The sequence below is a fragment of the Diaphorina citri genome, unplaced genomic scaffold, assembly GCF_000475195.1.
Source record: "Diaphorina citri unplaced genomic scaffold, Diaci psyllid genome assembly version 1.1 scaffold515, whole genome shotgun sequence".
Classification (NCBI taxonomy): Eukaryota; Metazoa; Arthropoda; class Insecta; order Hemiptera; family Psyllidae; genus Diaphorina; species Diaphorina citri.
The window spans coordinates 144,466-172,200 of NW_007377949.1; the positions used below are offsets into that span (position 1 = coordinate 144,466).

The window sequence follows — 27,735 nt, forward strand, 5'->3', positions numbered from 1 at the left end:
CTCTCTCTCTCTCTCTCTCTCTCTCTCTCTCTTAACCCCTTCTCTCTTCGTCTCATCATTCCAACTACAGAACTTTGGCTTTACCAATAGAATAACGTAGGTGATGTGTAGAAATGGACAACAATACCCCTATCCCTTGTGCCAAAGTGTGGGCCTTTCACCGTTTACACCTGAATTTGTCACTTTCCTCTACGAGTCTACGTGCTCAATGCTCTCCGCTCCGCTCTGTAGACAGATCGGTTACAATAGGTCGACAATACCTATAAGTATGATAAAGGGTAGGTATAGGTACTGTATGTACGTTCCATTCGTAAATTGACTCTTTTTTTTTTTGCACTGCTTCGGCAGTACATATAGGTACCTACTAGGGTTGCCAACCGTACGTTATTTCCCGGAACAATCCGTATTTTTGTCAAAAATCAAATGTTCCGCCGGAACACACTCTATTCTTTTGTCCCGAGATCACCCCCACCCCCCCATCTATCTCTTTTGTTACTGTCACCTCTAGGTACAGTGTAATATTAGTGACTGTACACTCTCTCTCTCTCTCTCCCAACCCCTTCTCTCTTCGTCTCATCATTCCAACTACAGAACTTTGGCTTTACCAATAGAATAACGTAGGTGATGTGTAGAAATGGACAACAATACCCCTATCCCTTGTGCCAAAGTGTGGGCCTTTCACCGTTTACACCTGAATTTGTCACTTTCCTGCCCTTATCCCTTGTGCCAAAGTGTGGGCCTTTCACCGTTTACACCTGAATTTGTCACTTTCCTCTACGTGCTCGATGCTCTCCGCTCCGCTCTGTAGACAGATCGGTTACAGTAGGTCCATAATACCTACCTATAAGTATGATAAAGGGTAAGTAGGTACCTACTGTATGTATACGTTCCGTTCGTAAATTGACGCATCTTTAGATTCTTTAAAGTTAGGTAGGTATGCATAATATACGTATATACCTATGTAGGTACCTACTCAGTGTACGTTCAAAGAAGTAGCATCTAGCATAGGTGTTTGCTATGTTTGTATTACCTACATCATGTAATAATTGCCTATGGGAAACTGACTATGTTCTACTTTCCTCTATGTGCTCGATGCTCTCCGCTCCGCTCTGTAGACAGATCGGTTACAGTAGGTCGACAATACCTACCTATAACTATGATAAAGGGTAAGTAGGTGCTGTATGTACGTTCCGTTCGTAAATTGACGCATCTTTAGATTCTTTATAGTTAGGTATGCATAATATATACCTATGTAGGTACCCACTCAGTGTGCATTCAAAGAAGTAGCATCTAGCATAGGTGTTTGCTATGTTTGTATTACCTACATCATGTAATAATTGCCTATGGGAAACTGACTATGTTGTTAACAGTCAGTATTACGGAGGTACCTAGGTATACGTAAGTTGAGAAACATAATTTTCTTGAGCGAGAAGACTAGATGAGGCGTAGGGGAGAGAGAGAGGAGGGACATGGCGGTATGATAGGCTCAGGGTCATTCACAGCCTAAACGGGCCCCAGGGCTAACTCCAATTATAAGGCCGTTCTCGCAACACGTTCTTCACAAACAATACTACCTAGTTAAGTCTGGCTGGGGAACTTTAAACAGGGAGTAGACCAGCTTAGTCTGGTTGGGGGACTTTGGATTTGAACAGGGAGGATACCACCCTGAAACTCTAAAAAAAAAGTGTAGCTTAAACTAAGTGTCAGCATAAAGCAATCACCCTAGATCGAAAGGCTGACGAAAAACGCCGACCCCGTCTGAACACGGGAAAGGCCGAGGAAGAAACAGAAGATGACGACGACGAAGGAGAAGAATAGGTACTTTTTTTCCCCTAATGGGAGAAAAAATTCCTGGTTCCGGGCCCCCTTGAGGAGGCTGGGACCGAATAAACCCCCTTGTGAACGCCCCTGGCTGAGCTCTAAGTTTTATCTAGAAGCAACTCTCGGAAATTTGAGAAGTGTTATCATAAAGAGCAAGAGAATCAGTTCTGATTCTGACGTGAGTTTGCAATCATGAGAGCTTACTTGTGTTTCGGGGTGTCATTGCTCGCCGTTTTGGTGAGCTGTGGTCAGGCTGCTACCAAGAGCAAAGTGAAATATATTCCAATCAATTTGGAAGATAACCCACCGCCGAAGAAGATCCTCTGCTATTACAATCATGAAGCTTACAAAAGAGAAGGTGAGTTGAGAAATTCGTTTGTTCTATCTTGGGTGCAAAGGAAAAATGATTTATTTTGAATAAGTTATCTACAATTAAGGGACAAGGCCATTGAAAATTTATTTATTTTTTTTACTCACATAATATTGAACTTTTTTTAAAAATTTCGTCAAGAGTCCAAATAGCGATGTAGAGGGGGAGGATGTTACAAATTTTCGGATTCTGTTACACAGTAAACGAGCAAAAATAAAGCCCGAGGGAGGGCCTACCTAAAAATATTAATTAATGCATTAGATATACACTCTGTAAAGATACCTATAGGTAAAATTTACATCTTGGTTAAATTCTATACATGCTGAAAATAATTATACTTATGAAACTTTTAGCTCTATTAGGGTCCCACTGGGATCATTCCAGCGCTCCTTCATAGTGACGTGACGGCCGGAAAATTGGCCAATTAGCTCATTAATTCAAACCGTTTACCTTCCTCCAGGAAAAGGCAAAGTCGCCACGGAAGAGTTGCGCCCCGCCCTGACAACTTGCACCCATTTGGTGTACGCTTATGCGGGCATTTCCAACAGCGACTACCATATCAAATCCCTGGACAAAGAACTGGACACGGACAAAAACAAAGGACATGAACTATACAAACAAGTCACAGCCCTGAAGACTTCGTATCCTGATTTGAACATTATTCTGGGAGTCGGCGGGTTCGAGGACCAGAAGGACAAAGAAAAATATCTCGACTTGGTAAGTTACCTAATTTAAAAATACCTAGGTAATTGATTTTTTACTTTCTATTTTAAGATGCTAGAGGGAACTGTAACTGATAAGGTCTTATCGTCCCGAAATCGAAGACAGAAGGAAAACAGGATACGAGAAAGCCTGCCGTTCCGATAAAGAAACATTATCCGGCCAGGATAAAATCCGCTCCGGGCGGGAATCGAAACCGCGGCCTTGCGCTTACAAGGCAGACGTGCTACCAACCAAGCTAACTAGACTGCTATAGGCTGGATATACCTACCTAATTGAGTTAGTTTGTAGAATACTTTAAAAATAATAAAGTTACGGAGGTCGGAGGACTGTATTTCATCCTGTCTGTACACGGGATTGAACCCGAGTCCTCCTGTTCACCAGGCGAGCGCCTTGATAACTACGCCACTAACGCGAAACTTTAGGTGAAAAACATTGAACTTTGGCCACACATCGGGACAGCAACGAAACAAACCTTACGTCGCGCAACCGGTTTTCCATTATGGGACAAAACATTTGCTTTGCAAAATGTAATACAAAATACAAGTTCACACTGTGGGCGTCAAGGCTGCCTACGCCAAACAAAATGGACTGGCTGGTGTGGCCATGGTAGATTTGAGCTTGGATGACTTCAAAGGAAACTGCGGTGAAAAGTACGTCCTTGTCAAGTCTGCCAAACATCATTTGAAATGAACTATGTAGTTTAGGTGTACATCATGTTATTTATCTTACTTACATACATAATGGCACCTATGTACGTGCTTATTTTGTACATTCTTTTGGGTACATAGAGATGAATTTTGGTTTCTAATGCAAGGGGGTAGGTATGTAGGTACCTTGAGTGAGTACCTACCTAACTAGTTATTTTTACATAACTTTATGTCTTTGTCCATAATTAAAATTATTTTGAAAATAAATTGGAATGATTGAACATTTTTTATGTATTTATTATGATTCGGTGTTTTTCTTTATTTTTAGTGGATGTGCCGAAAGTACTCGGCAAAATTTTCTCTGTAAAACATAACAGGAATTACCTATTAGTGGATGTGTCAAAAGTACCGAAGTACCCTACCAAATATTACATTCTTTTATCATTAGATTTTGTCTCATCCTGTGCCTCTCTCGATTCTTATGTGGTAAGATTGGTTAGTGGGTAATTACTACCTAATTAATTAGTGATAACGGTTTGTCCCAAGGATACTAACTGTTAATTAATTTTTAGCAAGATTTTGAAATGAACAGGAACAGGGAAGTACCAGTAAATACTTATGATTCACATCAGTTTACGGAAACCTTCACACGTTTAATGGACATCATTAAGCAAGGTTTAAAATAACTACATGAAGGAGTTATAAATTGAGATGATTCCTACACTATCACCAGTAGATTGTCACTAGTTCTGGAATCAACGGATTTTGAAATGAACAGGTACAGAGAAGTACCAGTAAATACTTATGATTCACATTAGTTTACGGAAACCTTCACACGTTTAATGGACATCATTAAGAAAGGTTTAAAATAACTCCATGAAGGAGTTATAAATTGAGATTATTTCTACACTATCACCAGTAGATTGTCACTAGTTCTGGAATCAACATGGTTGTCTCAGGTGTTATTGCCAGCGTGTTGGTTGTTATGGTGGTATCGGCAAGGCAGATTTTGGCTTCCGAAGACTCACTTGCCACTCGGCCACCCAAGGTGATCTGCCACTACACGGATATTGCCTTCGTAGGCAAAGGTAAGCATTGGTATTTTTGCTTTCAAGCACTTTTATTATTATTATTATTATTATTATTATTATTATTATTATTATTATTATTATTATTATTATTATTATTATTATTATTATTATTATGTGGGAAATGATACCGGACCTTGTGCATGACAAGCTAGACTCAGCTAGAGTGTCTGATGTTTTACCACAGCCGTAGTTTTTAATCCTCTAGCTACTTTTGGGATTCTATCTCATTTTTGATCATATGTAGATGGATTTTCAAATAATCTAATGAATTCAACATTTTCAATGTAGGGAAAGGACTTTTCAGTCTCATTCGGGCAGTCATGAGTATCTTACTCTTTGCCCTCCATCGCCCACCAGGGGTGGAAGGAGGGACTACTTGATAAAAAAAAGTATCCGGCTCTAGTCACTCTAGGTAACCTCTATTTCTCTCACCATCTGTTTTAGTGAACAAACTCATCCTCGCCATCCCCACCTACGGAAGAACCTGGGTTATCAACAAGGACACCTCCCGCACCGGTATCCCACCCCTCAAAGTGGAAGGCCCTGGTGAGAAAGGACCCCTCGTACAGGAAGAAGGACTTTTATCCTATGGCGAAATCTGTTCCCAACTGGCTAGTCTGACGGACGCTAACGCCTCTCCCACCACCCTGCGCAGAGTCCCAGACACACAGAAGCGGATGGGAACGTACGCCTTCAGATTGCCCAACAAACAGCTGAAGCAAGAGTACGGCATTTGGGTCAGCTACGAAGATCCAGAGACAGTGGGCGTCAAGGCTGCCTACGCCAAACAGAATGGACTGGCTGGTGTGGCCATGGTAGATTTGAGCTTGGATGACTTCAAAGGAAACTGCGGTGAAAAGTATGTCCTTGTCAAGTCTGCCAAACATCATTTGAAATGAACTATGTAGTTTAGGTGTACATTATGTTCGGTAAATCCGGCTCCTGACAACTTGCACCCATTTGGTGTACGCTTATGCGGGCATTTCCAACAGCGACTACCATATCAAATCCCTGGACAAAGAACTGGACACGGACAAAAACAAAGGACATGAACTATACAAACAAGTCACAGCCCTGAAGACTTCGTATCCTGATTTGAACATTATTCTGGGAGTCGGCGGGTTCGAGGACCAGAAGGACAAAGAAAAATATCTCGACTTGGTAAGTTACCTAATTTAAAAATACCTAGGTAATTGATTTTTTACTTTCTATTTTAAGATGCTAGAGGGAACTGTAACTGATAAGGTCTTATCGTCCCGAAATCGAAGACAGAAGGAAAACAGGATACGAGAAAGCCTGCCGTTCCGATAAAGAAACATTATCCGGCCAGGATAAAATCCGCTCCGGGCGGGAATCGAAACCGCGGCCTTGCGCTTACAAGGCAGACGTGCTACCAACCAAGCTAACTAGACTGCTATAGGCTGGATATACCTACCTAATTGAGTTAGTTTGTAGAATACTTTAAAAATAATAAAGTTACGGAGGTCGGAGGACTGTATTTCATCCTGTCTGTACACGGGATTGAACCCGAGTCCTCCTGTTCACCAGGCGAGCGCCCTGATAACTACGCCACTAACGTGAAACTTTAGGTGAAAAACATTGAACTTTGGCCACACATCGGGACAGCAACGAAACAAACCTTACGTCGCGCAACCGGTTTTCCATTATGGGACAAAACATTTGCTTTGTAAAATGTAATACAAAATACAAGTTCATATTTGGTACCTATAGCCTACAGAGGTCAGACCTTAGTCTGAACACCTGTGATCTTGAGGATCTTCGATTCTTCTTCGAGAAGGTCAAGGCGAAACAATTTGACCTGTTGTGTTTTTGTGTTGCTAGTTGAATCTTCGCGTTGCAAGGAAAGATAAATCAAAGTTATACAACAAACTCGTACCTATTTGTTAGTTAAAAATGTTCAGCAAAAACTTGGAAAAATGCCAGAAAGTTGAGAAAAAAAATCGCTATTGGGCACCTAGATATACCGCTGGGCTAGTAGGTACCTGTGTCCGTGTGTGTGGGATAGGTACAGGAACCAAGCAGCAGAAATTTTAGATGTCGTACCCTAGCTCAATCTTCATGTCAGAGTATTAGGCAATTAGGTTTTAGCCTAAGTTTAACCTGGCACCTAGCATATTCAGCAGGGAGGCGGTAACCAGCAATCTGCTAGGGATCAAATACCCAAATTAATATTCTACGGTGGTCGAAATTATCATTGTGACCACTTGACCAGTGACCAATATTGATAAAATAAACCAGCTAATTTCGCAACTAACCTTTGGGTACCTTGGCTTCAACAGATGTTGTATGTTGTAATTCAGCTTGATAAACAACATGGGAGATTTTATCATTTGGAAATACCCATGCAGGTCACTGATAACAGCAAGATTGCGTTTTCTCTATACCTACCTATTTATCACAACGTAAGCATGAAATGAAAAAAATAGCAAAGGACTTCGAGATAGAAGCCCTGCGGCCTGATATATCCACAGAAAGCGGTGCTAACCTCTTCAGGAAGATTACCGACCTGAAACAGACCTTTCCAAAGCTGAAAGTTTTGATTTCCTTAGCCGGGGCCGATTCTGTGGAGTCTCAACAAAGATATATCGACGTGGTAAGTGGGATCGACGTGGTAAGTTCTACTAAAGTTCTAAAAAGGATCTCTATACGTACATTGGAGTTTCATTTTTTTCCTCTTTTCGGCTTAGTAAAATATATAGGAACATTGGTAAAACAACAAAATGATTAATTTCGCTTACTGATCCAATATTGTTTGCCGGTTTCAGCTTCGTGAAGACTCTCATCAGGAGAAACTAGTGGCATCCGTTTTACCATTCCTCAAGAAATACAACTTCGATGGCATCAACATGGCCTGGGTGTTTCCACCTCGGCCGGACGAAGTCGATAAAGTGAAAAACCAGGGTGGTCCACCACCAGGTAAGTTTTCACCATTCCTTATTGTGCTTAATTTTCGTTCCTTCATCTTATTACTTTGTGCGGAATTTTTTTTTTTTGTTACGGATGATGAAAACTTGTTAAATGGGAAGATAAGAAATGAGGGCGAAGTCCAAAAAGGAAATCCGTACATTCCGACATCTGTACCTAGTTGAGTGTCTTACAAAAGTTATTATTGACCAAGTATCTACAATATTTAATTACTTATCTACCTATGGAATTTTAATGTTATGTTAATTACAGTTGTGCACGACATAGATCCAGAAGGCACACGAGTTGCTTTCGGTGGATTGGTTCAACGCTTGGCGGACATTTTGAAACTCGAGAACTTCATCACTGTCGTCACGGTGATACCTCATGTGAACTATATCGGTAAATGCCTCACTGAAATAAATTACGCTTTGTAAAAAGTTGAAATTCTTTTTAAAAATACAGACAGGACTTTGGGGGTGTAGGGTAAGTAGGTCGGTTCCACCTTTTCGGGTCATTTCGGTGGTGTAGTGGTCAACAAGCTTGCTGCCTGGTAAACAGGAGGGCGTGGGTTCAATCCCAGTCGAGGTATGAAATTTTATCCTCAATATAATTTGACCACAATAAGAGTAGTAGCCTACTGCTGGAGTAAAGGGACTTTTCAGTCCTATGCGAGCATAAATAAGCACTATTACTCGTATTATTCTATTCTGATTCTATTCGTATTCTATTCTATTCTAATTCTATTCTTCCCCAGTGTACTACGATATTCCCACACTGAGTCACGCGGCCGACATGATCATTGTGGAATCACACGACTTTCCATCACATGAAGGTGAGAAAAACCTACCGAATCGGTTCGTGTGAAGGTACACAGGCATGCTTACTGGAACTTGGAATGGCACACTGCCGTGCGCTCAGATTAGTTAGAACTAAAGACCTAGTGCTGGACTGGCGCGGCTTTCTGGGACCGCTTTGGAAAATCAGAGTAATTTCTAAAATGAGGAAAACTTTTAGCGGGACTACTCGTATAAATAGTAGGTATAAATTTACCCAAAGTGGATTCCTTCTTCTCCTTGACAACCGGGAATTCCCAGGCAAGATCAACTCCGGTGAATCCGTACTGTTTCAAAAATTGAACTGTGGTCTCAATGAATTTCTGTCTGTCCTTTGGCTTGTCCAACTGAAACAGAAAGTTAGGTAATTTTCAGAAGCCACGACAATGAAAAAGAAAGCTCCGTTTTGTGTTTAACCTAACCCTATACCTATGTATAATAACACTAGTCACTGCTCATTTGTGACAGCTCCTTTTTGTAGCAATTTTCCATTGACGTAACTTCTGAACAAGCTATTCGGGACAGAAGCCACGACAATGAATAAGAAAGCTCCGTTTTGTGTTTAACCTAACCCTATACCTGCGTATAATAACACTAGTCACTGCTCATTTGTGACAGCTCCTTTTTGTAGCAATTTTCCATTGACGTAACTTCTGAACAAGCTATTCGGGTTATTTGGATCCTACATACCTATTTGGGAGGAGTATTGTTGCGGTACTTTTCGAATTTCCGCGGATTCTATGGATTCGTCCTCTGAGGTCAAACCTAATCCAAATCTACCTAAACCACCCAAGTCCCTAACGGATGTCCTACATATGTACATCAAGAATTTTTTGGTTAAAAAACAAATAATGTCAGCCTAGTTAGCTTGGAGGGTAGCGCGTCTGCTTTGTAAGCACAAGGTCTCGGGTTCAATTTTATCCTGAACGGATAAGGTTCGTTCTCGAAACGGCTGGCTTTCTCCTATCCTGTCTTCCTTCTCTCTTCGCTTTCGGGATAATAAGACCTTAGCAGTTACAGTTCCCTCTATTAAGCCTCTTCAAGAAAATATAATAATAGGTAATAATAATAATAAAAGTGCTTGAAAGCAAAAATACCAATGCTTACCTTTGCCTATGAAGGCAATATCCGTGTAGTGGCAGATCACCTTGGGTGGCCGAGTGGCAAGTGAGTCTTCGGAAGCCAAAATCTGCCTTGCCGATACCTATGGAGGGCAAAGAGTAAGATACTCATGACTGCCCGAATGAGACGGAAAAGTCCTTTCCCTACATTGAAAATGTTGAATTCATTAAGTCATTTGAAAATCCATCTACATCTGATCAAAAATGAGATAGAATCCCAAAAGTAGCTAGAGGATTAAAAACTACGGCTGTGGTAAAACATCAGACACTCTCGCTGAGTCTAGCTTGTCATGCACAAGGTCCGGTATCATTTCCCACAGCAAAAATTTCAACGTGGTATTTTCTGGTTTTCTTCGGCCTTGCACCAAACGTGAAAGAAGACATGTGACTTGACAGACAGAGAAGTCAGAAAGAGGACAAAGAGGCAGAACGGCCTAACACCTAACAAGAAAAAAGAACAAAAGAAGGCATTCTACAATAGTATTGACGTTGACACTTACATTCGGCTCCATGGTCTATGAACCATTTGACCATGTAGTTGGCATTCTGGTGCTCCTGTCTGCCGTGGGCAAAGTAAAGAGGAGCGGAGTAATCGGCATCTTCGTAATTTCTCTGGGGTGTACGGAAGTCGTAGGCATGGAGTGTGATCAGATCCACATGTTGAGTGATGGAAGGCATGTCAAAGTATTCTGTAAAAGTAATTAAAATACCCATCCATGATAATGACTGCTGAAACTCAAAGAGATACCCATGATTGTTTTATCGGGTCATTCAACCTGAAACCTGAGGGATTGAGGCAAAATTCAGCAAGTGTCCCTTTCAACCGCCCACCAGGGTGGCTGGTGGGACTACAGTACTATCATTAATCTCAATGGAGTAAGGATTAGGACGGTGGATTCTGGATCTTTAGGTTGTACATCATACGTACACGTTCAGTGACGTTCACTGTTCAGGTTATTACCTGGGTATTCCTATACAACTAGGTATACATAGAAAGATGGGTAAATATGTATGCTTTTCACTTACCAGTGTAGTTCACATGAGGTAGAACAGAGAGACCCAAAAGATACTTGTCAGGACGAAGAGCAGCTTTCATCTCACGGATGAGAAGAGTGAAATGGTCTTTGTGAAGAGTGGGGTTCTCATCCTTGGGCCCGGTGATTGTGTGCTTGATACCACTCCATAGAGATCCTGTAAATAAAATATGAAGGTGAGAAAAACCTACCGAATCGGTTCGTGTGAAGGTACACAGGCATGCTTACTGGAACTTGGAATGGCACACTGCCGTGCGCTCAGATTAGTTAGAACTAAAGACCTAGTGCTGGACTCAGCTGGACTGGCGCGGCTTTCTGGGACCGCTTTGGAAAATCAGAGTAATTTCTAAAATGAGGAAAACTTTTAGCGGGACTACTCGTATAAATAGTAGGTATAAATTTACCCAAAGTGGATTCCTTCTTCTCCTTGACAACCGGGAATTCCCAGGCAAGATCAACTCCGGTGAATCCGTACTGTTTCAAAAATTGAACTGTGGTCTCAATGAATTTCTGTCTGTCCTTTGGCTTGTCCAACTGAAACAGAAAGTTAGGTAATTTTCAGAAGCCACGACAATGAAAAAGAAAGCTCCGTTTTGTGTTTAACCTAACCCTATACCTATGTATAATAACACTAGTCACTGCTCATTTGTGACAGCTCCTTTTTGTAGCAATTTTCCATTGACGTAACTTCTGAACAAGCTATTCGGGTTATTTGGATCCTACATACCTATTTGGGAGGAGTATTGTTGGGGTATTTTTCGAATTTCCGCGGATTCTATGGATTCGTCCTCTGAGGTCAAACCTAATCCAAATCTACCTAAACCACCCAAGTTCCTAATGGATATACACTCGTAGATAATCTCCATACCTATACCTTCGTAAAAACAAATGGTCCATAAGTTGTTTTTAGGTACTGCCCTATCCCCGTTTTTCGTATGGTATATAAAAAAAAAAAAAAAATTAACCCAGCCCTGAGTGTGAGTCTACATTTCGTATTCAACAGTGAAAACAAATCAATGAATTTAGATCAAAGATCAATCCGATAGGTGCCTATTTGTTCTGAGACCTATACATAGGTCTAATATTATGAGCCATGATCTAATTAGGAGAAACTTGATCCACTATTTTTTTCATTTCATGCTTACGTTGTGATAAATAGGTAGGTATAGAGAAAACGCAATCTTGCTGTTATCAGTGACCTGCATGGGTATTTCCAAATGATAAAATCTCCCATGTTGTTTATCAAGCTGAATTACAACATACAACATCTGTTGAAGCCAAGGTACCCAAAGGTTAGTTGCGAAATTAGCTGGTTTATTTTATCAATATTGGTCACTGGTCAAGTGGTCACAATGATAATTTCGACCACCGAAGAATATTAGGTAGTTTGGGTATTTGATCCCTAGTGCTGGTTACCGCCGCCCTGCTGAATATGCTAGGTGCCAGGTTAAACTTAGGCTAAAACCTAATAGCCTAATACTCTGACATGAAGATTGAGATAGGGTACGACATCTAAAATTTCTGCTGCTTGGTTCCTGTACCTATCCCACACACACGGACACAGGTACCTACTAGCCCATTGGTATATCTAGGTGCCCAACAGCGATTGTTTATAACTATCTGGCATATTTCCAACTTTTTGCTGAACAATTTCAAGTAACAAATGCGAAGATGTTGTATAATTTTGATTTATCTCTGCTTGCAACGCGAAGATTCAACTAGCAACACGAAGATACAACAGGTCAAATCGTTTCGCCTTGACCTTCTCGAAGAATTAGAAGAATCGAACATCCTCAAGATCACAGGTGTTTAGACCAAGGTCTGACCTCTGTAGGCTATAGGTACCAAATATGAACTTGTATTTTGTATTACATTTTGCAAAGCAAATGTTTTGTCCCATAATGGAAAACCGGTTGCGCGACGTAAGGTTTGTTTCGTTAATGTCCCGATGTGTGGCCAAAGTTCAATGTTTTTCACCTAAAGTTTCACGTTAGTGGCGTAGTTATCAAGGCGCTCGCCTGGTGAACAGGAGGACTCGGGTTCAATCCCGTGGACAGACAGGATGAAATACAGTCCTCCTACCTCCGTAACTTTATTATTTTTAAAGTACCTACTCTACAAACTAACTCAATTAGGTAGGTATATCCAGCCTGTAGCAGTCTAGTTAGCTTGGTTGGTAGACCGTCTGCCTTGTAAGCGCCAGGCCGCGGTTTCGATTCCCGCCCGGAGCGGATTTTATCCTGGCCGGATAATGTTTCTTTATCGGAAAGGCAGGCTTTCTCGTATCCTGTATTCTTTCTCTCTTCGATTTCGGGACCATAACACTCGTATTTATGAACAAGAAGGATCGTTCTTAGATCAGTCTCAAGTCAAAATTGACCAATCAAATGCCTTGAGACTAGTTCCCTCAAAAAAATAGTGGATCAAGTTTCTCCTAATTAGATCATGGCTCATAATATTAGACCTATGTATAGGTCTCAGAACAAATAGGCACCTATCGGATTGATCTTTGATCTAAATTCATTGATTTGTTTTCACTGTTGAATACGAAATGTAGACTCACACTCAGGGCTGGGTTAATTTTTTTTTTTTTTTTATATACCATACGAAAAACGGGGATAGAGCAGTACCTAAAAACAACTTATGGACCATTTGTTTTTACGAAGGTATAGGTATGGAGATTATCTACGAGTGTATATCCATTAGGAACTTGGGTGGTTTAGGTAGATTTGGATTAGGTTTGACCTCAGAGGACGAATCCATAGAATCCGCGGAAATTCGAAAAATACCCCAACAAATAATTAGAATATCATTTCTATATTGATCATTTATCTGATAGGCTGAGAGCACTGATTTCAGTTCGTCATAATTATAATGATAGGTATGTACGTATAGGGTAGCTTGAGCACTCCTGGATTCAGATTATAATCACAATAGTCAGTTAACCACATTCATGAATAGATTAACGTTGAAAAGTACCTCTTCCGTTCTACTGTCTCCTCCCAAAAGGTTCTGTAGTCTTAGGGAACTTGTAGTCTCATGTTTCCTGAAATAGCACCCTTTGATATGCCACACCATTTGCAACAAAGATAGTACCTAGGTACAATGTACAATTGTACATACATATCTTGAGTAGGTACACGTTATGTAGATACCTACCTATCTTTAGTATCTAATAATCAAATTGAACTTCATCGGATTTCAAAAGGAAAATATCATCTGAATTTTCCCATTTCCAGTAAAGGATTGAAGAGCAGTATAATTCGTGCAACTAGAATTTCTTATGCAGGTAACTTAGTCTATTGACTAAGCGGAACAACCTAGTTGATAAGTTATATAGGTATATGTGTATGTGTGTACGTAGTTACCTAAACATAGCCCCATAATCAATCAATGAATCGAGGGAAAAAAGTTATTTATATGGTACCTAGTTTTAAAGGTACATAACTACATATACATTTTTTGTGTGATAACGAGATTGTGTGATAGATTATTAGGTGCCTACCGAGATAGCAAGATTATTCAAACCTCTATTTACGAGCACTTCACTAAGTAAGATATCACTATCAAGCACATTTACTTGGACAAAACCCACCAAAGCTATCTTACCTCTTTTCTAAGGGGGAGCAGATTGGATAACCATCTTGAAGATTATCTTCACAAACCTTTGCAAATGTCACTTGTAAAATGTTTTTCTTCTTGTTGAAAAACCCCGAGGCTTTTCCTCAACTTTAAGTAACTTTGAGATTTTGTTGTTTTTGTTTTCTGAAATTGTAATTCGATAAAGCGTGAAATTGGGTTTTCTTTTTAATTTTGAAAACCTTTATGTTACTACGAGTACTTTGAGCGAGTTTGTGGAGATCACGCTCAAAATGAAATTGCTTTCCAAGTTACGAACTACCTACCCAGAACCTGAGTGCGCTTACGAAGAGGAGCTACGAAGGGAATTGTGAGCATTTATTTATCTTTGGTCCTACTCTTTGGTCCGCGCTCAGAAATTCAGTAGGTTAATAGGAAAAATTACCTACAATTTTAGAATTTTACGAAATATCCAATAAATATGTAACAGACACCTATTTCAAAAGAAAGACCAACAAAAAGAGGTTTTCACTTTGACGAACCCTTCGAAATCAAAACGTCATGTAAATGCGCTCAGAAATTCAGTAGGTTAATAGGAAAAATAACCTACAATTTTAGAATTTTACGAAATATCCAATAAGTATGTAACAGACACCTATTTCAAAAGAAAGACCAACAAAAAGAGGTTTTCACTTTGACGAACCCTTCGAAATCAAAACGTCATGTAAAAGTGTGCTGTGTGAACAATAGTAAAAAATGGAGCGCAGAAAAATCATGTTAAAAACAAAGAAAAAATTGTAAAAATGGTAAATTAATTTTTGTTTTTCCCCGCATCAGTTCAATGTCACATAAACTGTGTGACATGGAGCTAAATTTATTGCAATATTTATAGGTATTAGGTGGTACCTAAATATGAGTGAATATATGAATAATCCTTAACCTAAACTGAACATGTGGGGGGGACTTATTCGGACTAGTAAAATTATCATTAAATGGCTGTTGTTTAGTTTTTACTGTGATTTGTTAAATAGAAATCAGGCACATTCACAAATTCGCGGTAAATTAGACACATCCACCAATTCTCAATACATAAATGAGACCCATCCACCAATTATCAGTGCATCAGACGCATCCACCAATTTAATATTAAACACACTGCAAAGATTACTTAACTATTTTATTTTTGTTCACTTATTTTTGCACGTTTTATCGACAATGCAATTAAACGAGCTAGTAAAATGGGGATTAATGAAAACTATTGAGAAAATCTTCAAGAAACACATAAACTCCTAGTTTAAGGGAACACGGCTACAAATTATTCATGTTTATATTGATGAACATCACATTTCAATAACATCGAAGTACACTTGAGCTTTTAAGCTTTGAGAACACTTTCCATTCAAATCAAACGTTTAGTCAGAATTTTCCTTGCAAAAAAACAACGATTTTCTCAATTGGAGAAAGGAAAAATTTAATGAACACTTTTTAAAATAAAAGTGTATCGAAGGTTCATTCATTCGAAAGAACCAAGAATATTCACATTAATGTTTTTATTTTATTTTTATTTATTTTTTGTAAAATCAATTTTGACGTGAAAAATAATAACTCCTTTTCAATACCACCTAAAGATATTTTCTATTTCTTCAAGTTGCTTGAGAAGGATCCTGTAAGCTTTAGGCGGTAGGGGAAATCAGTCTGAGAAAAAAACAATTTGCATGTGATATGGAAAGGGCTTTTTCAGTTCTGATATATCATTAAATATCAATTTGAGTGCTCCACATATTTTTATCGAAATCAGGGGAATTATTACGAGAAAGTGGATTTTGGGGGACACCATGAGAAACTACTTACAACAAAGCATACATGAATACATAACACTATCTTTTGTTATTCTTGTACAGAGAATATAATGAGACCCATCCACCAATTATCAGTGTATCAGACGCATCCACCAATTTAATATTAAACACACTGCAAAGATTACTTAACTATTTTATTTTTGTCCACTTATTTTTGCACGTTTTATCGACAATGCAATTAAACGAGCTAGTAAAATGGGGATTAATGAAAACTATTGAGAAAATCTTCAAGAAACACATAAACTCCTAGTTTAAGGGAACACGGCTACAAATTATTCATGTTTATATTGATGAACATCACATTTCAATAACATCGAAGTACACTTGAGCTTTTAAGCTTTGAGAACACTTTCCATTCAAATCAAACGTTTAGTCAGAATTTTCCTTGCAAAAAAACAACGATTTTCTCAATTGGAGAAAGGAAAAATTTAATGAACACTTTTTAAAATAAAAGTGTATCGAAGGTTCATTCATTCGAAAGAACCAAGAATATTCACATTAATGTTTTTATTTTATTTTTATTTATTTTTTGTAAAATCAATTTTGACGTGAAAAATAATAACTCCTTTTCAATACCACCTAAAGATATTTTCTATTTCTTCAAGTTGCTTGAGAAGGATCCTGTAAGCTTTAGGCGGTAGGGGAAATCAGTCTGAGAAAAAAACAATTTGCATGTGATATGGAAAGGGCTTTTTCAGTTCTGATATATCATTAAATATCAATTTGAGTGCTCCGCATATTTTTATCGAAATCAGGGGAATTATTACGAGAAAGTGTATTTTGGGGGACACCATGAGAAACTACTTACAACAAAGCATACATGAATACATAACACTATCTTTTGTTATTCTTGTACAGAGAATATTTTGTAACTTTTAAGCTTTTAACAAATAAAATTAATACTCGTAGTCGGAAACTTGGAAAAAGAGAGAAAGGTTAATCAGGTAAAATATATACTTAAAAACTAAATAATCTACCTAAATGATGATGAATAACAGACTTGAATTTCCCTATACTTACCTAACTTACGGTTATTAATTTTGGGGTTTTCGCACCCATTCGTTCTACCGTACAGAGAATAGAGACTTGTACAGAGAATAGAGAATGTAACTTTTAAGCTTTTAACAAATAAAATTCATACTCGTAGTCGGAAACTTGGAAAAAGAGAGATAGGTTAATCAGGTAAAATACATACTTAAAAACTAAATAATCTACCTACATGATGATGAATAACAGATGATGATGATCATGAATACATGATGTTGAATAACAGACTTGAATTTCCCTATACTTACCTAACTTACGGTTATTAATTTTGGGGTTTTCGCACCCATTCGTTCTACCCCTAATGTTCTGAAAGGATTCAATCCTGTGGAATGGTAAGTACTTTATATCCTTTACGATATAAATATATATATTTATATCGAAAACACAAATATCATTATGGGGAAAAGTCATTAGAAATATACAAATGGGAAGGTAAGGTTATGAAATAAACATAGCCTATATTTATATCGAAAACACAAATATCATTATGGGGAAAAGTCATTAGAAATATACAAATGGGAAGGTAAGGTTATGAAATAAACATAATAGTCGTACTTCTATACGTACTTTCCTCGTGTCGTTAGTAGAAGTAACGTCACTGCCACGATATATTTCATACAACCCATTACCAATCCTCAATATTATTAATTTTAAATTGCAGTGGAGATTAAAGTTTTAGTTATGTGCCAATGTAGAATATGTGTACGTAGGTATAGGTACCCAAATCGGAGTTACCTACAAAACTGCTAAACCTACCTTAACTTGAGAATATTTGGATAGGTGCTGTTTCGAAATTATCCTGGTATTCATATTAAGTGCTTCTGTGGAACTCCAAGTTCATACTAAAATTACCGAAAGTTTTTTCTGTTATTTCAATGTGAATTTTTTTTTAATGGGGGCCTCATTTGAACTCCGAGAAAAAAATCTTTTACAAGCCTTCAATGAATAGTAGTAGTAAGTCTAAATGAGGTACCTACGCCCAGCAACCAACTTATAACAAATTACATAGGTTTGATGAAAGTTACATAGGTAGGTACATAGACTGTACCGAACTAAACAAAATCAGTTCGTCTCCTAGGTGCTTATCATACTCTTCAATAAACTAAACTAATGCAAGACTTTTGTTCCTGTAGGTGGGGGTTACGAGTGGCATTACAATTCTACAGCATGCTATCATTGATGAGGAAATATGAAAGCTTGTTATTTCCAAAACCAATCAAACAGAAAATGGGATCACTTATGTTTAAAATAATAATTATTAGGTAACTGTCCTGCTGAGAATAAAAACCTGCTCACTTACCTATTTATTTTCTTTAATATGAACGCAATGGTACGTTAGGGAATATTGAACCTTTTTGTTACGTTTTTGAGGCATCTCCACCAATAATCTACCGTGGTTAGAAACTGGTCCATGGAAATTTGAAGCTTTCCTATGAAACTTGAACTTTGTTCTGGAGAACAGGAACACCGTATATGCACGAGTATACAATACAAAGAAATAATATTTTGTTTTGTTAAATTATAATACTTTTTCCGTCTTTTTTCCTCTCTTTTTCAAACATGGTTTTGATTGTAACGTGGTTTTTCCACAAGACTGAAGCTTTTCTTTCCACAAAGCTCGAGAAACTTGGTTTCTTTGTATGCGTTTTTATGTTAAGAACTGTAAATTTCATTTGTGTTCCGTGTTATGCTAGCAGAAAGAGAAAATAATAATGTAGTTGTTTTCTTTGCGCCATTGTTGGTAACGTTTTCCTTTCTGCTCCTGTTCTTAGGGATCGGAGTTGTGTTAAGAACTGTAAATTTCATTTGTGTTCCGTGTTATCCTAGCAGAAAGAGAAAATAATAATGTAGTTGTTTTCTTTGCGCCATTGTTGGTAACGTTTTCCTTTCTGCTCCTGTTCTTAGGGATCGATTGGAAAATGTGAAGATTTTTACAAAGATGTAGGTACAAGAGGATAAAATAAAATGATTCATAATAATCATATAGATAGATCTATAAATATCAAAGATAACCTGCCATTCTTGTATATTCGTACTAAGTAGGTATAACTTGGGCATCCTTGCAGCCCAGTTCAATAGGTACCGTTCCAATTCATGACTAGAAAACTGAAATTGTTTATTTTATTGATAGCTATCTCTATTCAATATTGATCGAATAATAGGTGTAGGTAGCAAAATCAGATGTTTCTGTAATACTAGTGTGAAATTGCACACTCCTGGATTTAAACCGATATATTTGCACAACGCAACGGAGATGTACACGATAAAATGTATTATATTATTATGGTAGGTATTTGATTTTTTATTATAGTTAGATTTATCATAGTGTGCCAACATAGAATTATAATGTTATATACACTAAGGTATTTGATTTAGTTAGTATAATCCTGAAGAAAAGGTCTAATTCCTTGGATCTTATGATATCTATCGGAATTTTGAGTGATGTTTTGTATACTTACAGAAATAAGATACTTCACAGATAATTCATCTCTATTGGCAAGTTGAAGTAGGCATCTATTTGTTGTTATTCCTACTCTAGTTAGGTACGATTATGATGAGGAAAGACATTCGAAACAGTGATGATCTTGTCTTGAAATTTTCGTTCTAAACTTCATTTGAATCTCAAGAACTCAAAACATAAATTAAATTTAACTAGCATTCTATACATAGGTATAGGTACTACAATTATTACTACATGGGTAGGTATATCTGCTTGACCATTATTGTTCAAAGAAAGGATAAAGGAAATCTAGGCCTTTTCAAAAATGTACGTATCTATTTTTACAACGTTACCTATATACTTCATCATTTTCTGTGATTACATTTCGTGTTATTTAGATCTGGAGAACATGTTGTTGAAAGATATTCACTAATCTGCCCTGAGAATTGTCCGAGCCTAACTTCCTGTAACTAATCCCTTAGTAGCAGAATTATTGTTGATGGATTCTTAACACAGTATCCGATTTTAGGCGATATCAAAGATAACCTGTCATTCTTGTATATTCGTACTAAGTAGGTATACCTTGGGCATATTAAATTTGCAGCCCAATTCAATAGGTACCGTTCCAATTCATGACTAGAAAACTGAAATTGTTTATTTTATTGATAGCTATCTCTATTCAATATTGATCGAATAATACGTGTAGTTAGCAAAATCAGATGTTTCTGTAATACTAGTGTGAAATTGCACACTCCTGGATTTAAGCCGATATATTTGCACAACGCAACGGAGATGTACACGATAAAATGTATTATATTATTTGATTTTTTATTATAGTTAGATTTATCATAGTGTGCCAACATAGAATTATAATGTTATATACTCGTACACTAAGGTATTTGATTTAGTATAATCCTGAAGAAAAGGTCTAATTCCTTGGATCTTATGATACCTATCTATCGGAATTTTGAGTGATGTTTTGTATACTTACATAAATAGGATACTTCACAGATAATTCATCTCTATTGGCAAGTTGAAGTAGGTACCTATTTGTTGTTATTCCTACTCTAGTTAGGTATGATTATGATGAAAGACATTCGAAACAGTGATGATCTTGTCTTGAATTTTCGTTCTAAACTTAATTTGAATCTCAAGAACTCAAAACATAAATTAAATTTAACTAGCATACTATACATACTACAATTATTACTACATAATACTACATGGGTAGGTATATCTGCTTGACCATTATTGTTCAAAGAAAGGATAAAGGAAATCTAGGCCATTTCAAAATTGTACATCTATTTTTACAACATTACCTATATACTTTATCGTTTTCTGTGATTAAATTTCGTATTATTTAGATCTAGAGAACATGTTGTTGAAAGATTTTTACTAATCTGTCCTGAGAATTGTCCGAGCCTAACTTCCTGTAACTAATCCCTTAGTAGCAGAATTATTGTTGATGGATTCTTAATACAGTATCCGATTTTAGGCGCTAGAAATGGTGTTATTTAATATTGTTTAAACTTATTATTTTACAGGGTTAACGCATATTCTTGTAGGGCTTACTTAAAAGTAGCAACTATAAACGGATACATACAGATACCAACATTACCAACCATTACACTCCCGTGTGCTGAAATACAGTGATTAGTGGTATTATAGTGACGTGATAATTTGAAAAGAAAATAATAGGCACTTTAATTACCTGTATTGAAAAAGTTTCAAAAGCCTAAAATAATAAAACCTCAAGATTTCTACCTCACCCTATATACTCATATCTGGCGATAACATTTAAATACAAGTTGTCATATAGGGTACTCGTCAATCTCGAGGATTACCACACCTCCTCCGACATAATACTTTAATGTTAATGTAATCTGGGCTATAATGTTAATGTAACAGTATTAGGTTGTTATTTTCTAAAAGGAAACGTATCAAAAGTATATTCGAAACGTGTGGTCCCGCCTTCTTTTGACACTAATCTTTTAGATTTTTAGAGGAATACAGAATATGCAGTAAGTAGGTATTCACAAAGCATGTTATTTACCCCCTATATTGGGTATTTGTATATTTTTTATTTTTTTCCTCTCACGAAATTATATGGAAATAAAAACACAACAATGTAAAATAGCTGAAAACAATTTGCTTGCACTTTTTTCTACATTATAAGTAGGTATTCACAAAGCATGTTATTTACCCCCTATATTGGGTATTTGTATATTTTTTATTTTTTTTCCTCTCACGAAATTATATGGAAATAAAAACACAACAATGTAAAATAGCTGAAAACAATTTGCTTGCACTTTTTTCTACATTTACAAACTTCAAATAAAGTTCATGGTAGGTAACCATTGCCTATTCCAATCAAGATCTGGTCAATCTTCCAGGCAAGCCAAATCATTGACAGCTAAAATAATATCTGCTTGATCAGTTGATCTTTCTTTCAAATCTGTAACCACTCATGGTTTAAACATTGTTGAGCAGTCAGTCTCAACTTTGGATTCAAGTTCAACATATTGTACAGAAGAGAAGAGAATGACTGTGCTTCTGACCAATCGAAATGGTATCTGTAGAACAGGAGATCGCAGAGGTCCAAGTTCATCTGCGATCGAAAATGACGTAACGTTCCGTTCTGTTTGAAATATTTTGAAGTGAGACTGCCCTTTCGCAAAATCTGCTGAGGCACTCTTCCTGGAATGGTTATTTATTTCAATAATAAAATGATATTTTCTAGATGATAGCCACCAAATTTACATAAAGTAATACTTACCTACTTGTACCACTTTACACCCCTCAGGTCTCAGGTATATTTTGAACTTACCTTCTCGCAGGTATGGAGGTGCGAGGTGACTGTACATTTAATGTCAGGTTTATGTATAGTAGCAAATCTCAGGTATATTTTGAACTTACCTTCTCGCAGGTATGGAGGTGCGAGGTGACTGTACATTTAATGTCAGGTTTATGTATAGTAGCAAATTATCTACTTACCCAAGAACCTCATGATGATACCAATGTGATCTTCATTTCGCGTCCAGCCATTCTGTGTATGAGGATCGACTTGATGTTGACTGAACCCTCTACACTCGTCTAGTTGGACTTGGACACACCTTGAGAATGAACCATAGGTATGTCTCGATTAAGGGTCGAATTCTCACTCTCCAACTGCTTGCCAGGCTAGCGATCAAGTACTATCGAAGCTGGAGAATGATAGCATAAAAATATGCTAGGAACTGGACTGTTATCCATCGCGATTAAGTGCTATCGACGCTGGAGAATGATAGCAAAAAAATATGCTAGGAACTGGACTGTTATCCATCAGACAAGAGATATTCACGTTAACACATAAGAGGATGACTTACCATCAGCTCCTTTGTCGAATTCTCACTCTCCAACTGCTTGCCAGGCTAGCGATTAAGTGCTATCGAAGCTGGAGAATGATAGCATAAAAATATGCTATAGGAACTGGACTGTTATCGGAGCGAAGCGACGGAATTCAGCTAGTGATAGCATAAAAATATGCTATAGGAACTGGACTGTTATCCATCAGACAAGAGATATTCACGTTAACACATAAGAGGATGACTTACCATCAGCTCCTTTCTCCAGGAAGTACCGGATTTTCTTCTCAATGTCGGACACTTCATTCTTGTTTGCAACATAGTAGATGGGGACTGAAGGATCCTCCAAGTCATACTTGCTAGAGGGTGATGGAAAGTCGTGTGATTCCACAATGATCATGTCGGCCGCGTGACTCAGTGTGGGAATATCGTAGTACACTGGGGAAGAATAGAAAAGAATTAGAGAATTAGAATAGAATATTATGTCTTGTTTATACTGCCAACATAGGACTGAAAAGCCCCTTTACTCTCGCAGTCTAACAGCATCTGATCATGAGGGGATTGGCGTTTCTTTAACAATAAAATTTATTTCAGTGAGGCACTTACCGATATAGTTCACATGAGGTATCACCGTGACGAAAGTGATGAAGTTCTCGGGTTTCAAAATGTCCGCCAAGTGTTGAACCAATCCACCGAAAGCAACTCGTGTGCCTTCTGGATCTATGTCGTGCACAACTGTAATTAACATGACATTAAAATTCCATAGGTAGATAAGTAATTAAATATTAATTAAAATATTGTAGATACTTGGTCAATAATAACTTTTGTAAGACACTCAACTAGGTACAGATGTCGGAATGTACGGATTTCCTTTTTGGACTTCGCCCTCATTTACATATCTTCCCATTTCACAAGTTTTCATCATCCGTAACAAAAAAAAATTCCGCCTAAAGTAATAAGATGAAGGAACGAAAATTAAGCACAATAAGGAATGGTGAAAACTTACCTGGTGGACCACCCTGGTTTTTCACTTTATCGACTTCGTCCGGCCGAGGTGGAAACACCCACGCCATGTTGATGCCATCGAAGTTGTATTTCTTGAGGAATGGTAAAACGGATGCCACTAGTTTCTCCTGATGAGAGTCTTCACGAAGCTGAAACCGGCAAACAATATTGGATCAGTAAGCGAAATTAATCATTTTGTTGTTTTACCAATATATTTTACTAAGTCGAAAAGAGGAAAAAAATGAAACTCCAATGTACGTATAGAGATCCTTTTTATATTTTACTAAGTCGAAAAGAGGAAAAAAATGAAACTCCAATGTACGTATAGAGATCCTTTTTAGAACTTTAATAGAACTTACCACGTCGATATATCTTTGTTGAGACTCCACAGAATCGGCCCCGGCTAAGGAAATCAAGACTTTCAGCTTTGGAAAGGTCTGTTTCAGGTCCGTGATCTTCCTGAAAAGGTTAGCACCGCTTTCTGTGGATATATCAGGCCGCAGGGCTTCTATCTCGAAGTCCTTTGATATTTGAGCATACTGGTAGACCAAGTATGCTATCATTCTCCAGCTTCGATAGCACTTAATCGCTAGCCTGGCAAGCAGTTGAAGAGTGAAAATTCGACTCTTAATGGTTCATTCTCAAGGTGTGTCCAAGTCCAACTAGACGAGTTTAGAGGGTTCAGTCAACATCGATCGATGGTCGGGCGACTATGTGTGGACTCTTTACATAACTATTTGCACTTACACCTACTATGAAGCTATTGTAATACGTGAACACCTATCCTAGCCCCTCAAATTGTCTTATTCACATTTCAGCGGCCAAGTTGATCATATCAGCTTCGTCCTACGGATCCTGGGCATTGGTCAAGAAATCCGATCGAGACGACTCACCCACCAAACCCAAACAAGCCGTGGGAGGAATCGTTTTCTATTTCGAAGTCTGCTCCCAAATCAAAGCGCTCAGCCACGTGGGCGGTTGAAAGGGACACTTGCTGAATTTTGCCTCAATCCCTCAGGTTTCAGGTTGAATGACCCGATAAAACAATCATGGGTATCTCTTTGAGAGTTTCAGCAGTCATTATCATGGATGGGTATTTTAATTATTTTTACAGAATACTTTGACATGCCTTCCATCACTCAACATGTGGATCTGATCACACTCCATGCCTACGACTTCCGTACACCCCAGAGACCCTTAATCGAGACATATGGTTCATTCTCAAGGTGTGTCCAAGTTCAACTAGACGAGTGTAGAGGGTTCAGTCAACATCAACCGATGGTCGGACGACTATGTGTGGACACACCTTTACATAACTACTTGCACTTACACCTACTATGAAGCTATTGTAATACGTGAACACCTATCCTAGCCCCTCAAATTGTCTGATTCACATTTCAGCGGCCAAGTTGATCATATCCGCTTCGTCATACGGATCCTGGGCATTGGTCAAGAAATCCGATCTAGACGACTCACCCACCAAACCCAAACAAGCCGTGGGAGGAATCGTTTTCTATTTCGAAGTCTGCTCCCAAATCAAAGCGCTCAGCCACCCAGCCCATCCTCCAGGCGAATTCCTTGAAAAGCTCAACTTCAATCTCAGTCCAAGATACTTCAAGGAGTCATCCAACGCTGAAGAGACGCGGAATCAGCTGAAAGATGACCACGCCATCTGGTTAGCTTATGAAGATACACAGAGTGTTGCTTACAAGACGGCGTTTGCAAAGCGCGCAGGTTTGGGAGGGGTGGCGTTGAACGCGTTGATGTTTGATGACACCAGAGGCGTTTGTAATGGAGTCAAGTATCCTTTGCTGGAAACCATAGCCACTAGCTGGAAGTAGGAACCATAATGATGACGAATTTATGTAACGTCAATACTATTGTAGAATGCCTTCTTTTGTTCTTTTTTCTTGTTAGGTGTTAGGCCGTTCTGCCTCTTTGTCCTCTTTCTGACTTCTCTGTCTGTCAAGTCACATGTCTTCTTTCACGTTTGGTGCAAGGCCGAAGAAAACCAGAAAATACCACGTTGAAATTTTTGCTGTGGGAAACAATTTATGTCGAATTTTAGATTATATGCTAGTAACACTTAGATTTAACAATAAGCCTTTATCGAAAGACCAAGGAAAGGTAGGCATCAAGTTGTACAGAAATTGTCAGAAATCTAAAACTACCCCTTCATACCTTACAACCTTACCTACCCATAATTCAATGGGTACAAGCTACAAAGTTCATTTTGGATCATATGTAGATGGATTTTCACATGACCTAATGAATTCAACATTTTCAATGTAGGGAAAGGACTTTTCAGTCTCATTCGGGCAGTCATGAGTATCTTACTCTTTGCCCTCCATCGCCCACCAGGGGTGGAAGGAGGGACTACTTGATAAAAAAAAGTATCCGGCTCTAGTCACTCTAGGTAACCTCGATTTCGCTCACCATCTGTTTCAGTGAACAAACTCATCCTCGCCATCCCCACCTACGGAAGAACCTGGGTTATCAACAAGGACACCTCCCGCACCGGTATCCCACCCCTCAAAGTGGAAGGCCCTGGTGAGAAAGGACCCCTCGTACAGGAAGAAGGACTTTTATCCTATGGCGAAATCTGTTCCCAACTGGCTAGTCTGACGGACGCTAACGCCTCTCCCACCACCCTGCGCAGAGTCCCAGACACACAGAAGCGGATGGGAACGTACGCCTTCAGATTGCCCAACAAACAGCTGAAGCAAGAGTACGGCATTTGGGTCAGCTACGAAGATCCAGACACTGTGGGCGTCAAGGCTGCCTACGCCAAACAAAATGGACTGGCTGGTGTGGCCATGGTAGATTTGAGCTTGGATGACTTCAAAGGAAACTGCGGTGAAAAGTATGGTATCAAGCACACAATCACCGGGCCCAAGGATGAGAACCCCACTCTTCACAAAGACCATTTCACTCTTCTCATCCGTGAGATGAAAGCTGCTCTTCGTCCTGACAAGTATCTTTTGGGTCTCTCTGTTCTACCTCATGTGAACTACACTGGTAAGTGAAAAGCATACATATTTACCCATCTTTCTATGTATACCTAGTTGTATAGGAATACCCAGGTAATAACCTGAACAGTGAACGTCACTGAACGTGTACGTATGATGTACAACCTAAAGATCCAGAATCCACCGTCCTAATCCTTACTGAAAATAAAGCGTTCGCCTTTTCCTTTGGAGGGGAAAAAACAAAACGCCCTATTCTTGTCTAAAAGTTTCTTCTGAAAACACATCAGCAGAGAGTAAGCACCATGAAGTATGAAGACTTAATAAAGACAATAGAACAGAAAGTTAGCGAGAGAGATGCTGATGAGAGGAGCGGAGAGTTATGAAAGGAAAGACCGAGAGGATTTCACGGAAGGGTAACAAAAACTAAAAACTACACCGAGCACAAAAAACAATACACTACGCTGAAATTGTATTCAATTTTCCCCAGTCGCTATAAAATATAAATTTTCCACTCTGCCATCAAACACACACCTCTGTGCTTTGTTCTAAAAGTTTTCCCTCCCTGCCTTCCCCTCAGTGCCCTCACACTTTCTATTGAATCATTCAACTGTTTATTTTCTCGCCTTTTGGGAAAAGTTTTCTGGGGAAGGATGATGACAAAAGTAATAATTTTAATAATAATATAATTAATAAATATAAATTTGTCTCCTACAGATTCATACAAAGTTGATACAGCAAAATGTCGGGTCTCATAAACAACTGAGGTCTTTAATTATATTACAAGGTGACTAAAAAGAAGTTTTAAATTAAACCTGTTGATTTAATGAGATTTACAGAAGACTTTTATAGATGTTTTATCTACAATTGAATCCTAGACAGCTAACAAATACTCTCTGTTTGGGCAATACTGTCAATTTGGTGATT

At 38.3% G+C, this 27,735-nt stretch overlaps 2 protein-coding genes across 2 annotated transcripts; one reads left to right on the forward strand and one right to left on the reverse strand.

The window, feature by feature from the left end:
- Nucleotides 1-1,960: 1,960 nt before the first annotated feature.
- Nucleotides 1,961-27,566, forward strand: LOC108252441 (chitinase-like protein Idgf2). Its single transcript, XM_026823915.1, has 12 exons — nt 1,961-2,179; nt 2,652-2,710; nt 5,616-5,813; nt 7,081-7,266; nt 7,439-7,589; nt 7,851-7,979; nt 8,335-8,400; nt 24,661-24,819; nt 24,957-25,055; nt 25,244-25,679; nt 26,268-26,860; nt 27,526-27,566. Exons 1-12 carry the CDS (start codon nt 2,014-2,016, stop codon nt 27,564-27,566), a joined length of 2,283 nt encoding a protein of 760 aa, XP_026679716.1. The 5' UTR covers nt 1,961-2,013.
- LOC103509622 (SRSF protein kinase 1-like) lies at nt 21,774-22,550 on the reverse strand. The gene is made up of 2 exons (XM_008474247.2): nt 22,488-22,550; nt 21,774-22,190 (listed from the first exon to the last, which is right to left on the reverse strand). Exons 1-2 carry the CDS (start codon nt 22,498-22,500, stop codon nt 21,943-21,945), a joined length of 261 nt encoding a protein of 86 aa, XP_008472469.1. The 5' UTR covers nt 22,501-22,550; the 3' UTR covers nt 21,774-21,942.
- Nucleotides 27,567-27,735: the final 169 nt, after the last annotated feature.